Consider the following 12823-nt stretch of genomic DNA (forward strand, 5'->3'; position numbering starts at 1 on the left):
GGAGGAAGAGAGCCACGTGGTTGTCCCACGTGGGGCTGACAGTCTTAATCCCCATTTTACAGATGAGGTAACTGAGGCTCAGAGAAGTCAAGTGACTTGCCCAAGGTCACACAGCAGACACGTGGCAGAGCCGGGATTAGCTAATCAGGTTGGACCCAATCCAAGTCCCACATGGAGCTCACAGTCTTAATCCCCGTTTTACAGGTGAGGGAACTGAGGCACAGAGAAGCAAAGTGTCTTGCCCAAAGTCACGCAGCAGATAAGTGTTGGAGCCAGGATTAGAATCCGGGTCCTCTGACTCCCGCCCCTCTTTGGCCAGTGCTCCTGGTTTACCGCAAGCCAAATGAGCAGGAGAGAGGGCTGGGGAAGGCCTGACTGGTGTGCCAAGCCCAGGCTCCCCACAAGCCTGTCCCTTTTCAGCCCTGCCCTTCCAAATGAAAAGTGGGCCCTTATACCTTGGATATCCTGCCTACAACGAGTTGTCCTCCTCGCCGAGCCGCTTTAAACATTCACAGCCTTCTCAAGCGCTCTCACCTTTCTCTGGTCTCTGTCCTCCTCTTCACCCGGCCACTGCGCACCCCATCCCACCTTCCACACACCTGCCGGAGTCCTTGCGGGCGCTACTTTCTCAGAAGGGATCCTCTCTGGAGTGCTAAAGGGCCTGACCTGGTCCCCACATATAGAGGGAACACATCCGAGCCAGCAGATCCACCTCTATTCCTTCCGCAGACGGTCCTGATTCATTCAATCGTATTTATTGAGCGCTTACTGTGTGCAGAGCATTGTACACAGTACAGTGCCGCTATTCCCTGATGTCCCTGGGGGGAACGCCACAGGCCCGGTGAGGGACTGGAGCCAGTTTCTCTCCTCGTGGTCACTGAGGGGGCCTCCTCTTTGGGGACAGATAGCCTAATCCTTCTCTATTCCCACCTTGGTGGGGGGAAAACAGGATGCAACCTTCTAAAGACTACGAAGAAGAATGCAAGTAAGAAGCTTGCTCGTGGCCTAATGGATAAGGCGTCTGACTTCCGATCAGAAGACTGAGGGTTCGAATCCCTTCGTGGTTAATTTTCTCCCCCTTCTAGACTGTGAGCCCACTGCTGGGTAGGGACCGGCTCTATATGTTGCCAACTTGTACTTCCCAAGCGCTTAGTACAGTGCTCTGCACACAGTAAGCGCTCAATAAATACGACTGAATGAATGAATGCTCGGTAACAGCTAATACATTGCTTCTTGCTTTAAAAAAAATGGGCTGAGGAACTTGAAGTTTCTGCTGCTTTTGAGGTTGACAGCTTCTCTTTCTCTCTCCCCCCCTTTTCTCTTCCTCCCTCCCTCTCATCGAACGTATTGATTGAGTGCTTACTGTGTGCAGGGCACTGTATTAAGCACTGAGAGAGTAGAGTTCAACAATATAACGGACGCATTCCCCACCCATAATGAGTCCTCCTCCTCCTCATGAGCTGCTTTAACCATTCACAGACTTCTTGAGTCCTCTCACTTTTCTCCAGCCTGTCTTTCTCTTCACCCATTCATGATCCCGCCCCCACCCTCCTGCCTCAGCCCCACCCCCGGTAAATTAATTAATTCATTCAATCGTATTTATTGAGCGCTTACTGTGTGTCGGGCATGGCACTAAGCGCTTGGAAAGTACAATTCATCAATAAAGAGAGATAATCCCTGCCCACCCGGGGCTTACAGTCTAGAAGGGGGGAGACGGACATGAGAACAAGTAAACAGGCATCAATATAAATAGAATTATTGATGTATACACATCAAAACTAGTAAACAGGCACAAATATAAAGAAATAGAATTATAGATGTATACACATCAAAACCAGTAAACAGGCACAAATATAAATAAATAGGATTGTAGATATGTACATATCTACATAAGTACTCTGTGGAGGGAGTAGAGCAAAGAGAGGGAGTCGAGATGATGCGGAGGGGAGGGGGAGCTGAGGAAAAGGGGGGCTTAGTCTGGGAAGGCTTCTTGGAGGAGGTGCGCCTTCAGTAGGGCTTTGAAGGGGGAAGAGCGATTGCTTGGTGGATTTGAGGAAGGAGGGCGTTCCGGGCCACAGGTAGGACGTGGGCCGGGGTCGATGGAGGGATAGGGGAGAACGAGGCACAGTGAGGTGAGCACCAGAGGAGCGGAGGGTGCGGGCTGGGCTGGAGAAGGAGAGAAGGGAGGTGAGGTAGGAGGGGGAGAGGGGATGGACAGCCTTGAAGCCGAGAGTGAGTAGTTTTTGCTTCATGCGAAGGCTGACAAGCAACTACTGGAGATTTTTGAGGAGGGGAGTGACGTGCCCAGAACGTTTCTGTAGAAAGATAATCCGGGAAGCAGAGAGAATCAATCAATCAATCAATCAATCAATCGTATTTATTGAGCGCTTACTATGTGCAGAGCACTGTACTAAGCGCTTGGGAAGTACAAATTGGCATCACATAGAGACAGTCCCTACCCAACAGTGGGCTCACAGTCTAAAAATATGGACTGAAGTGGGGAGAGACGGGAGACTGGGAGGTCAGAAAGGAGGCTGATACAGTAATCCAGTCGGGATAGGATGCTTCTACACCCCGCAGCTATCCCATCTCCCTTCTCAGTGAACCGCTCAAGCCTGCACACTTTCTTTCCCCCGATTCTCCTCCTCTCCATTGCCCTCACTACTATTAGGGTAGGAGGTTGGCTTTGCAGGCGGGATCTGGCTTGCAGTAGGAACAAAACAGGGGTCACAGGGAGAACCATTCACTGCAGGTCGAGAGTTCCCGGAAGTGACTAGGCCCACACGTGGCCACCGATAAGCTGCAGGGCCGTCAGGAAACAGCTCTTTCTCTGTGCAGAGAAATGACGTTACTTATTGTCGCTCAAGACTCTGAATGTGGTACGATTCCATTTTAAATCCTCATTTTGGAGCTTTAGCAATACTAACCCTCCCCCCCCCCTGCAAAACACACACACTGTTTTACAACTAATTTGAGAGGATGGAATCGTTTTTGGCTAAATGCAAAATCGGCCTCAAAGCTCAAATGATATTCATTTTTTAAACACAGACTGTCCGGGGCATTTAGCTTTAATTCTATTTGTTCTGACAACTTGACACCTGTCCACATGTTTTATTTTGCTGTCTGTCTCCCCTTTCTAGACTGTGAGCCCGTTGTTGGGTAGGGACCATCTCTATAGGTTGCTGACTTGTACTTCCCAAGCTCTTAGTACAGTGCTCTGCACACACTAAGCGCTCAATAAATACGACTGAATGAACCAATGAGGGGTGTGTTTGGAAGGGGGTGTCTGGTACAGTACCTTTTTTCTGTGTATTCAGCATTACTCTGAGGAAACAGGAGCTTCAAGTGCCAGTAGAACCGCTGCTCCCTAAACAGAGGAGAAACAAGGTTAACGTTAGAGAACCCAGGCAGGCACCAACTCCGCTTTAAGCCTGATGTCAACACAAAACCCCTGGATTCTACACTGAAAATCTTGGTTCTTTCTTCTCTTCCAAGATTTTTACGTGCTGGAGCATTTTCTGTGCTTTTTATAAAAGAGATTTTTTTATAAGAAACAGGAAATTTAAAACGAGACACTCTCCAATTCCACTCAAAGGCCTAACGTTCCTGAACTAGAAGACAACTTCCTGGAATGCAGGGGCTTTTGAGAAGCAGTCTGCAACTTCGAGAGACATGGGAATCTTTGCAACAACCAAGACCAGGAGCAGTTTTGTTTTCTGTTTTTTAAAAAAAGGAGAACACACAAAAAAAGTCCTGATATGAGGATTCAAAACAATGACCTGATGTCTAGGGGAGCTAGTCTGGAAATCCGACAGTTGAAATATTGTCCAGTTGGGTCCAGCTGGATGGGGACGGATTTCTCAGGCGTGTGTACATGCAACCGGTAGTAAAACAGTAGACAACAAATTGGTTGCTAAGTACTGGATTCTTGAGCCTAAAATGTCTACTGAAATGATCACTTGGGCTTATTTAAGCAAGGCACTTATCTAGAAAGGTTATAGGTCCAATTAAAAGTATTCACTAGTTCTCTTTTTTTTTTTTAAAAAAGAAACACTTCACGGAACCATCTGTATTCACTGAGCACTTACCAGCAGGGCACTGTCCTAGATGCTCAGGAGCATCTAATCAAAAATTCCCACCCGGTGGAAAGAGCACAGGCCTGGGATTTAGAGGACCTGGGTTCTAATCCCGGTTCTGTCACTTGTCAGCTGTGTGACCTTCACTCCTTTGTGCCTCAGTTTCCTCACCTGCCAACTGGGGACTGAATACCTGTTCTCCCTCTGACATAAGACTGTGAACCCCCGTGTGGGACCTGATTACCCTGTATCTACCCCGGTGCTTAATACAGTTCTTAGAATATAGTAAGCGCTTAATAAATACCAATATTATTGTTATTACGACAGAAGGCCCAGAACCTGCCTTCCAAATCGTATTTCCGTGACCCTGATGCTTTCCAGCATACTCAGAATGAATTTCTAACACCATGACTTCTCACGCAAAATGCGGCGTCCTTCACCTGCAACGCATTTTGGCCGGCTCGGGTCCTTGAGGTCAGTCTTGCAGCAACAAAAGTTGCTGTACAGGACACGGCCAATCATTTTCCACCACAATCTGCGCTGGCAGGACTTTCTCTACTTTCATTTATACGGTCTAGTCTGATTTATGATGGGAGATATGTTTACGAAGCACTAATAGCGTGGAGCAATTGAGCGACCGGGCTTGAAATTCTTCCATGCCATTAAGCCACCACAGATCTCCACTTGGTAGTTTGCTTGAATACCAAGACAATGACTTGATGGCTCTGGATGAAGACACCATATTTTTTCTTCACGTCAAAATGGGCAACGCGCTAACCACGCCAGAAAGGATCATTTTAACTGCACATTTTAGGTTCTCGTTACGGATATAATAAAACCTACTCGTGAAACCGATTCCACCAAATGCAGCCGAAGACAAATGCCTAAGACCGCCTTTAACCTCAAATGAGACATGACTTTCTGCTATAAAAATCTTCAAAGGCAAACTCAATGGCCGCTAGCTTTAAACACACAAACGAAAACGTTCTTCCAGGGGCAACTCTGCAAAATAACTAACTACATGAAGGCTTCGGCAGCAAGAAGGCTGAAAAATGGCATGCGAAAAATAAACGCTTGGGCAAATCCATGTGATAATTATGGAATTTGTTAAGCGCTTACTATGTGCCCAGTGCTGGTTTAAGCCTGGGACAGATCCAAGGTTATCTGGTTGGATATAGCTCCTATCCCACATGGGGCTCACGGTCTTAATCCTCATTTGACAGATGAGATAACTGAGGCACAGAGAAGTGAAATGACTTGCCCAAGGTCACCCAGGAGGCCCGTGGTAGAACAGCGATGAGAACCTAGGTCCTTCTGACTCCGGGGCCTGTGCTCTTTTCAGTAGGCCAAGGTACACTAATTGTAAATTTAGGCTTGAGCTCTCATGCCCTTAATAATAATAATAACAACGGTATTTGTTAAGCGCTTACTACGTGCCAAGCACTGCTCTAAGCACTGGGGTAGATATGCGGTAATCAGGTAGTCCCACGAGGGGCTCACAGTCTTCACCCCCATTTTACAGATGAGGTCACTGAGGCACAGAGAAGGGGCTTGCCCAAGGTCACACAGCAGACAAGTGGTGGAGCCGGGATTAGAAACCACATCCTCCCAAGCCCGGGCTCTTTCCACTAGGCCACGCTGCTTCTCAATAATAATTACGGTATTAAGCGCGTACTATGTGACAAACACTGCTCTAAGCGCTGGGGTAGATGCAAGGTAATCAGGTTGTCCCACAAGGGGCTCACAGTCTTCATCCCCATTTTACAGATGAGGTAACTGAGGCACAGAGAATGTAAGTGGCTTGCCCAAGGTCCCCCAGCAGACAAGTGGCGGAGCCGGGATCAGAACCCATGACCTTCTAACCCCCCGGCCCGTGCTCTATCCACTACTCCATGCTGTTTTTTTTAACAGCATTTATTAAGCGCTTACTATGTGCAAAGCACTGTTCTAAGCGCTGGGGAGGTTACAAGGTGATGAGGCTGTCCCACAAGGGGGCTCACAGTCTTAATCCCCATTTTACAGATGAGGGAACTGAGGGACAGTGAAGTGACTTGCCCAAAGTCACACAACTGACAAGTGGCGGAGCCGGGATTTGAACCCGTGACCTCTGACGCCAAAGCCCGGGCTCTTTCCACTGAGCCACGCTGCTTCTCTGTGTTGTAACACCCCCAGATAATTCTCCACCAGATGCTTGCTTTTCCAAACCGAAATGCAGGAAAGGGGTTCCCCCCCTGCCTATCCTCTCCTGGAATGATAACACACATTTAGTTACTACTTGGATCATTTCAAGAGCCACTGGCCTGAAGCTCCTAACACCTGTATATATGTTTGTACATACTTATTACTCTATTTATTTATTTATTTTACTTGTACATATCTATTCTATTTATTTTATTTTGTTAATAGGTTTGGTTTTGTTCTCTGTCTCCCCCTTCTAGACTGTGAGCCCGCTGGTGGGTAGGGACCGTCTCTATATGTTGCCAACTTGGACTTCCCAAGCGCTTAGTACAGTGCTCTGCACACAGTAAGTTCTCAATAAATACGATTGATTGATTGATTATCAGATCCTAATCACCCACTGAGAGCCCTTCAAACTCCAGACAGGTAGAAAGAAAGGGAGGGAGTCCTTGGAAATGAAGACTGTTGGCTGTGGTTAAATACAGTTAATGTTACATAGTAAGCAGCCCTAATCATTTGGCTTCGGCTTGCTCTTAGCCTTATTTATTTACTTGTACATATCTATTCTATTTATTTTATTTTGTTAATATGTTTGGTTTTGTTCTCTGTTCTCCCCCTTCTAGACTGTGAGCCCACTGTTGGGTAGGGACTGTCTCTATATGTTGCCAATTTGTACTTCCCAAGCGCTTAGTACAGTGCTCTGCACACAGTAAGCGCTCAGTAAATACGATTGATGATGATGATGATGAAAAGCGGCGGAGGCGGAATTAGAACCCACGTCCTCTGCCTCCCAAGCCCGGACTCTTTCCACTGAGCCACGGTGCTTCTCTACAACTGCGGCTGAAGATGAACAGGCGTTTAGACCGTGAGCCCACTGTTGGGTAGGGACCGTCTCTATATGTTGCCAACTTGTACTCCCCAAGCGCTTAGTACAGTGCTCTGCACACAGTAAGCGCTCAATAAATACGATTGACTGATCTGAAGCCACCCAAGCTATTTAGTGCTGCGGTTTGCAAGGACAAAGCCAATCATAGACACCACCTTTAAATTAAGGATTCCCAACCCTTTAATCAATCAATCAATCAATCAATCGTATTTATTGAGCGCTTACTTACTTACTTACCTCCCAGGGTCTTCCCTAGCTCTCTCCCGCTTAAGTCGTGGTCTCGCTCAGTGATTTAGCCCATCAATCAACGGTACTGAGTGCTGACTATGTGCAGAGCACTGTACTAAGCGCTTGGGAGAGTACAGGGCAGTGTGGCTCAGTGGAAAGAGCCCGGGCTTGGGAGTCAGAGGTCGTGGGTTCTAATCCCGGCTCCGCTACTTTCATTCATTCGTTCAATCGTATTTATTGAGCGCTGACTGTGTGCAGAGCACTGTACTAAGCGCTTGGGAAGTCCAAGTTGGCAACGTATAGGGACGGTCCCTACCCAAGAGTGGGCTCACAGTCTTGAAGGAACTTGTCGGCACTACTTCAATCAATCAATCGTATTTATTGAGCGCTTACTGTGTGCAGAGCACTGTACTAAGCGCTTGGGAAGTACAAGTTGGAAACATATAGAGACAGTCCCTACCCAACAGTGGGCTGCTAACTGACTACTGCTGACTACTTGTCAGCAGTGTGACTCTGGGCAAGTGACTTCACTCCTCTGGGCCTCAGTTACCTCATCTGTAAAATGGGGATTAAGACCGTGAGCCCCCACGTGGGACAACCTGCTCACCTTGTATCTACCCCAGCACTTAGAACAGTGCTTAGCACATAATAAGTGCTTAACAAACAGCATCATCGTTATTATTATTGCAATACAAAAGAGCCGGTAGATACGCTCCCTGCCCGCAACCAGCTTACAGTCTACAGAGGCCACGAAATCTTCCATTACCCGCGAGAGTCCGCGACTTCTGCTTTTCTTCAACGAGACTGGAAAATCCATTGCACAGTGATGGCGGTTCAGGGAAGGCACTGAATGGTCTAATTCTTTCCCAGACTGAGCCCCTTCCTTCCTCTCCCCCTCGTCCCCCCTCCATCCCCCCCATCTTACCTCCTTCCCTTCCCCACAGCACCTGTATATATGTATATATGTTTGTACAGATTTATTACTCTATTTATTTTACTTGTACATATCTATTCTATTTATTTTATTTTGTTAATATGTTTGGTTTTGTTCTCCGTCACCCCCTTCTAGACCGTGAGCCCACTGTTGGGTAGGGCCCGTCTCTATATGTTGCCAACTTGTACTTCCCAAGCGCTTAGTACAGTGCTCTGCACACAGTCAGCGCTCAATAAATACGATTGATTGACTGATTGATTCCCACACGCCCCGCCACGAGGAAAGCTTCACCGAAATAGTTTCCTCCCAGGGCTCTCCAGGAGCTGAATGACGGTTCCCATTTACAGTAGGGTTTTTTTTTATAAAGCCCACAAATCTGCTAACAGCACCAACCAGGAAGAAATACCTCAAAATGCACTTACTTTTATAAGTTTCCAACACTGCCTGGTCTCTATATACATTTCCACAGACCACCGGTTTTACTGAATCATTTTAATTAATAGTTTTCTCCGGTGTTCAGGGAACAGAATGGCATTCAATTAGGCCTTCGGGCTGATAAATAGGATTCGGTGTTGTCGTTTTTACTATCTCCGCAGAAGAGCCAGGAAACTAACCACCTTTTAGACTGTGAGACCACTGTTGGGTAGGGACTGTCTCTATATGTTGCCAATTTGTACTTCCTAAGCGCTTAGTATAGTGCTCTGCACATAGTAAGCGCTCAATAAATACGATTGATTAGTAGAAATAATAACTGTGGTATTTGTTAAGCACTTATTATGTGCCAGGCACTGTGCTAAGCTCTGGGGTGGATACAAGCAAATCGGGTTGGACACAGTCCCTGTCCCAAGTGGGGCTCAGTCTCAACCCCCACTTTACAGATGAGGTAACTGAGGCCCAGAGAAGTCAAATGACTTGTCCAAGGCCACACAGCAGACAAGAGGCGGAGTCGGCATTAGAACTCATGACCTTCTGACTCCCGGGCCATACGCCATATTGCCCCTCGGGGAAAACATGATTTTAACTGTACACTATGTTCTCAGTTAATCAATACGCACCACGCATTACTTTTTCATCCAGTCATTCATTCAATCGTATTTAATGAGCGCTTACTGTGTGCACAGCACTGTATTAAGTGCTTGGAAAGAACAATTAGGCAACAGATACAGTCCCTACCCAACAACGGGCTTACAGTCTAGAAGGGGGAGGCAGACAACAAAACAAAACAAGTAGACAGGCATCGACAGCATCAAAATAGAGAAATAGAATTATAGATAGAAATTAATATTATTAATGGCACTTATTAAACACTTACTATGTGCAAAGCACTGTTCTAAGCGCTGGGGAGGTTACAAGGTGATCAGGTTGTCCCACGGGAGGGGGGGCTCACAGTCTTTATCGCCATTTTACAGATGAGGTAACTGAGGCACAGAGAAATTAAATTACTTGCCCAAAGTCACACAGCTGACAATAGGAAGAGCCAGGATTTGAACCCATGACCTCTGACTCAAAAGCCCGTGCTCTTTCCACTGAGTCACGCTGCTTCACTATTAATTCATTAATTGATTAATTCATTCATAAAATAGAATAATATGTACAAATACACTCAAGTGCTGTTATCATTCTTACTTTCATTTATGCTATATTACATCTGTACAACCTGGGAAGCAGCGTGGCTCAGTGGAAAGAGCCCGGGCTTTGGAGTCAGAGGTCAGGGGTCCAAGTCCCGGCTCCGCCAATTGTCAGCTGGGTGACTTTGGGCAAGTCACTTAACTTCTCTGTGCCTCAGTTACCTCATCTGTAAAATGGGGATTAAGACTGTGAGCCCCCTGTGGGACAACCTGATTACCTTGTATCCCCCCAGCGCTTACAACAGTGCTTTGCACATAGTAAGCGCTTAATAAATACCATTATTATTATTATCCCTAGACACTACAATCAACCCATCGATGGTATCAGCGTGGCTCAGTGGAAACAGCCCGTGCTTTGGAGTTAAAGGTCAGGGGTTCAAATCCCGGCTCCTCCAATTGTCAGTTGTGTGACTTTGGGCAAGTCACTTAACTTCTCTGTGCCTCAGTTATCTCAATCCCCATTTTACAGTTAAGACTTGAGCCCCCCGTGGGACAACCTGATCACCTTGTAACCTCCCCAGCGCTTAGAACAGTGCTTTGCACATAGTAAGCGCTTAATAAATGCCATCATTTATCATCATCATCAATCGTATTTATTGAGCGCTTACTGTGTGCAGAGCACTGTACTAAGCGCTTGGGAAGTACAAGTTGGCAACATAGAGAGACAGTCCCTACCCAACAGTGGGCTCACAGTCTAAAAGGGGGAGACAGAGAACAAAACCAAACATACTAACAAAATAAAATAAATAGAATAGATATGTACAAGTAAAATAAACAGAGTAACAAATAAGTACAAACATATATACATATATACGGGTGCTGTGGGGAAAGGAAGGAGGTAAGATGGGGGGATGGAGAGGGGACGAGGGGGAGAGGAGGGAAGGGGCTCAGTCTGGGACGGCCTCCTGGAGGAGGTGAGCTCTCAGTAGGGCCTTGGAGTAATAATTTATATTATTATCTGAGTGCTTACGAAGGGCAGGACACTCCTTGGGAAAGTACAATACAAGAGCCCCGGTAGATGTGATCCCTGCCCACAATAACCTCACAAGAAAAGGGATCCACATTCATTCACTCAGTTGTATCTGTTGAACACGTACTATGTGCAGAGCACTGTACTAAGACTTCTGGGCTGAGAACCTCCGCAGAGGAGATGATTATACTGGGGTGGTAATCAATCAATCAATCGTATTTATTGAGCGCTTTCTGTGTGCAGAGCACTGTACTAAGCGCTTGGGAAGTCCAAGTCAGCAACATATAGAGACAGCCCCTACCCAACAGTGGGCTCACAGTCTAAAAGGGGGAGACGGAGAACAAAACCAAACTAATGAATGGTCAGAAATGAATCTTCCAATACGGGACAGAAACGAATTCAGTATTAAGAAGTCTCCATTTTAGCGACTCGCTTCGCGTCTGCGACCGTCAGCCCTCGGAGAACCAGGGGGTCGTTCTCGTCAGAAAACCCCCGTTATGGAAAACTCACGTCACGGTATTCGCAAGAGTCTGCCGCTAACGCACGGTCGTTTTCCCCCCGACTGCACTGGCTCAGCAGCACGCAGCGAGCACTCAATAAATATCTTCAATGGAAATGTCAACTGTCGGAGGAACGTTTCCTAATTCAGCCAGTGTCCTACCCGAAACATGTAACTGAAACGCGTGTTATGGCGGAACGGGCTTGTGAGCATCGCAGGGTTTTTTTTACTAAGGAACTGACAAGTCTGATGTGCAGGGAACTGGGGGACCAGTCAAATTTAAACACATCCATTGTGAGTATTCACTATCTTCAGGGTGGAATGGTAAGGATGGGAAAAGTTGTCTGGGGAGACAGACATCAAGGATTTATGGTATTTATTGAGGACTTACTGTGTGCAAAGAGCACTGTTCTCAGCACTTGGGAGAGTATACGAGTTGGTAAATACGTTCCCTGCCCACAACAAGCTTGCAGTCATCATCATCATCAATCGTATTTATTGAGCGCTTACTATGTGCACAGCACTGTACCAAGCGCTTGGGAAGTACAAATTGGCAACATATAGAGACAGCCCCTACCCAACAGTGGGCTCACAGTCTAAAAGGGGTGCTCTGGTGTTTTTTCCAGCGCTTAGAACAGTGCTTTGCACATAGTAAGCGCTTAATAACAAATTCCCCTCCTGCCCCTCCCCACCCCCCCGCCTTACCTCCTTCCCCTCCCCACACCACCTGTATAAATGTATATATGTTTGTACGTAGTTATTACTCTATTTTATTTGTACATATTTATTCTATTTATTTTATTTTGTTAATATGTTTTGCTTTGTTGTCTGTCTCCCCCTTCTAGACTGTGAGCCCACTGTTGGGTACGGACCGTCTCTATATGTTGCCAAATTGTACTTCCCAAGCTCTTAGTACAGTGCACTGCACACAGTAAGTGCTCAATAAATACGATTGAATGAATGAATGAATACCTTTAAATTATGTACATTACTTTAAATTATATATTATAAATTATTTATTTATTCATATTAATGCCTGTCTCCCCCTCTAGATTATAAGTTGGGCAGGGAACAGGTCTGATTAGCTTGTATCTACCGCTGCACTTGGCACGGTGTTTGACACATAGTATGCGCTTAACAAATCCCATCATTAGTAATAATAATGGTATCTGTTAAGCACTTAGTAAGTGCCAGGCAATAATAATAAATAATAATAACGATGGCATTTGTTAAGTGTTTACTATGTGCAAAGCACTGTTCTAAGCACTGGGGGGGTACAAGGTCATCAGGTTGTCCCACGTGGGGCTCACAGTCATCATCCCCATTGTACAGATGAGGGAACTGAGGCCCAGAGAAGTGAAGTGACTTGCCCGAAGTCACACAGCTGCCAAGTGGCGGAGCCGGGATTCGAACCCATGACCTCT

The 12823-nt window shown here is 46.4% G+C and overlaps 1 protein-coding gene across 1 annotated transcript in view; it reads right to left on the reverse strand.

The window, feature by feature from the left end:
- Positions 1-12823, reverse strand: part of ZNHIT6 (zinc finger HIT-type containing 6) — a 93189-nt gene that overhangs the window by 42875 nt on the left and 37491 nt on the right. The window contains exon 6 of the mRNA XM_038745297.1: positions 3299-3367. Within this exon, the coding sequence (XP_038601225.1) occupies positions 3299-3367 (69 nt within the window). The remainder of the gene's footprint in view (positions 1-3298; positions 3368-12823) is intronic.

The sequence above is a fragment of the Tachyglossus aculeatus genome, chromosome 4 (assembly GCF_015852505.1).
Source record: "Tachyglossus aculeatus isolate mTacAcu1 chromosome 4, mTacAcu1.pri, whole genome shotgun sequence".
Lineage (NCBI taxonomy): Eukaryota > Metazoa > Chordata > Mammalia > Monotremata > Tachyglossidae > Tachyglossus > Tachyglossus aculeatus.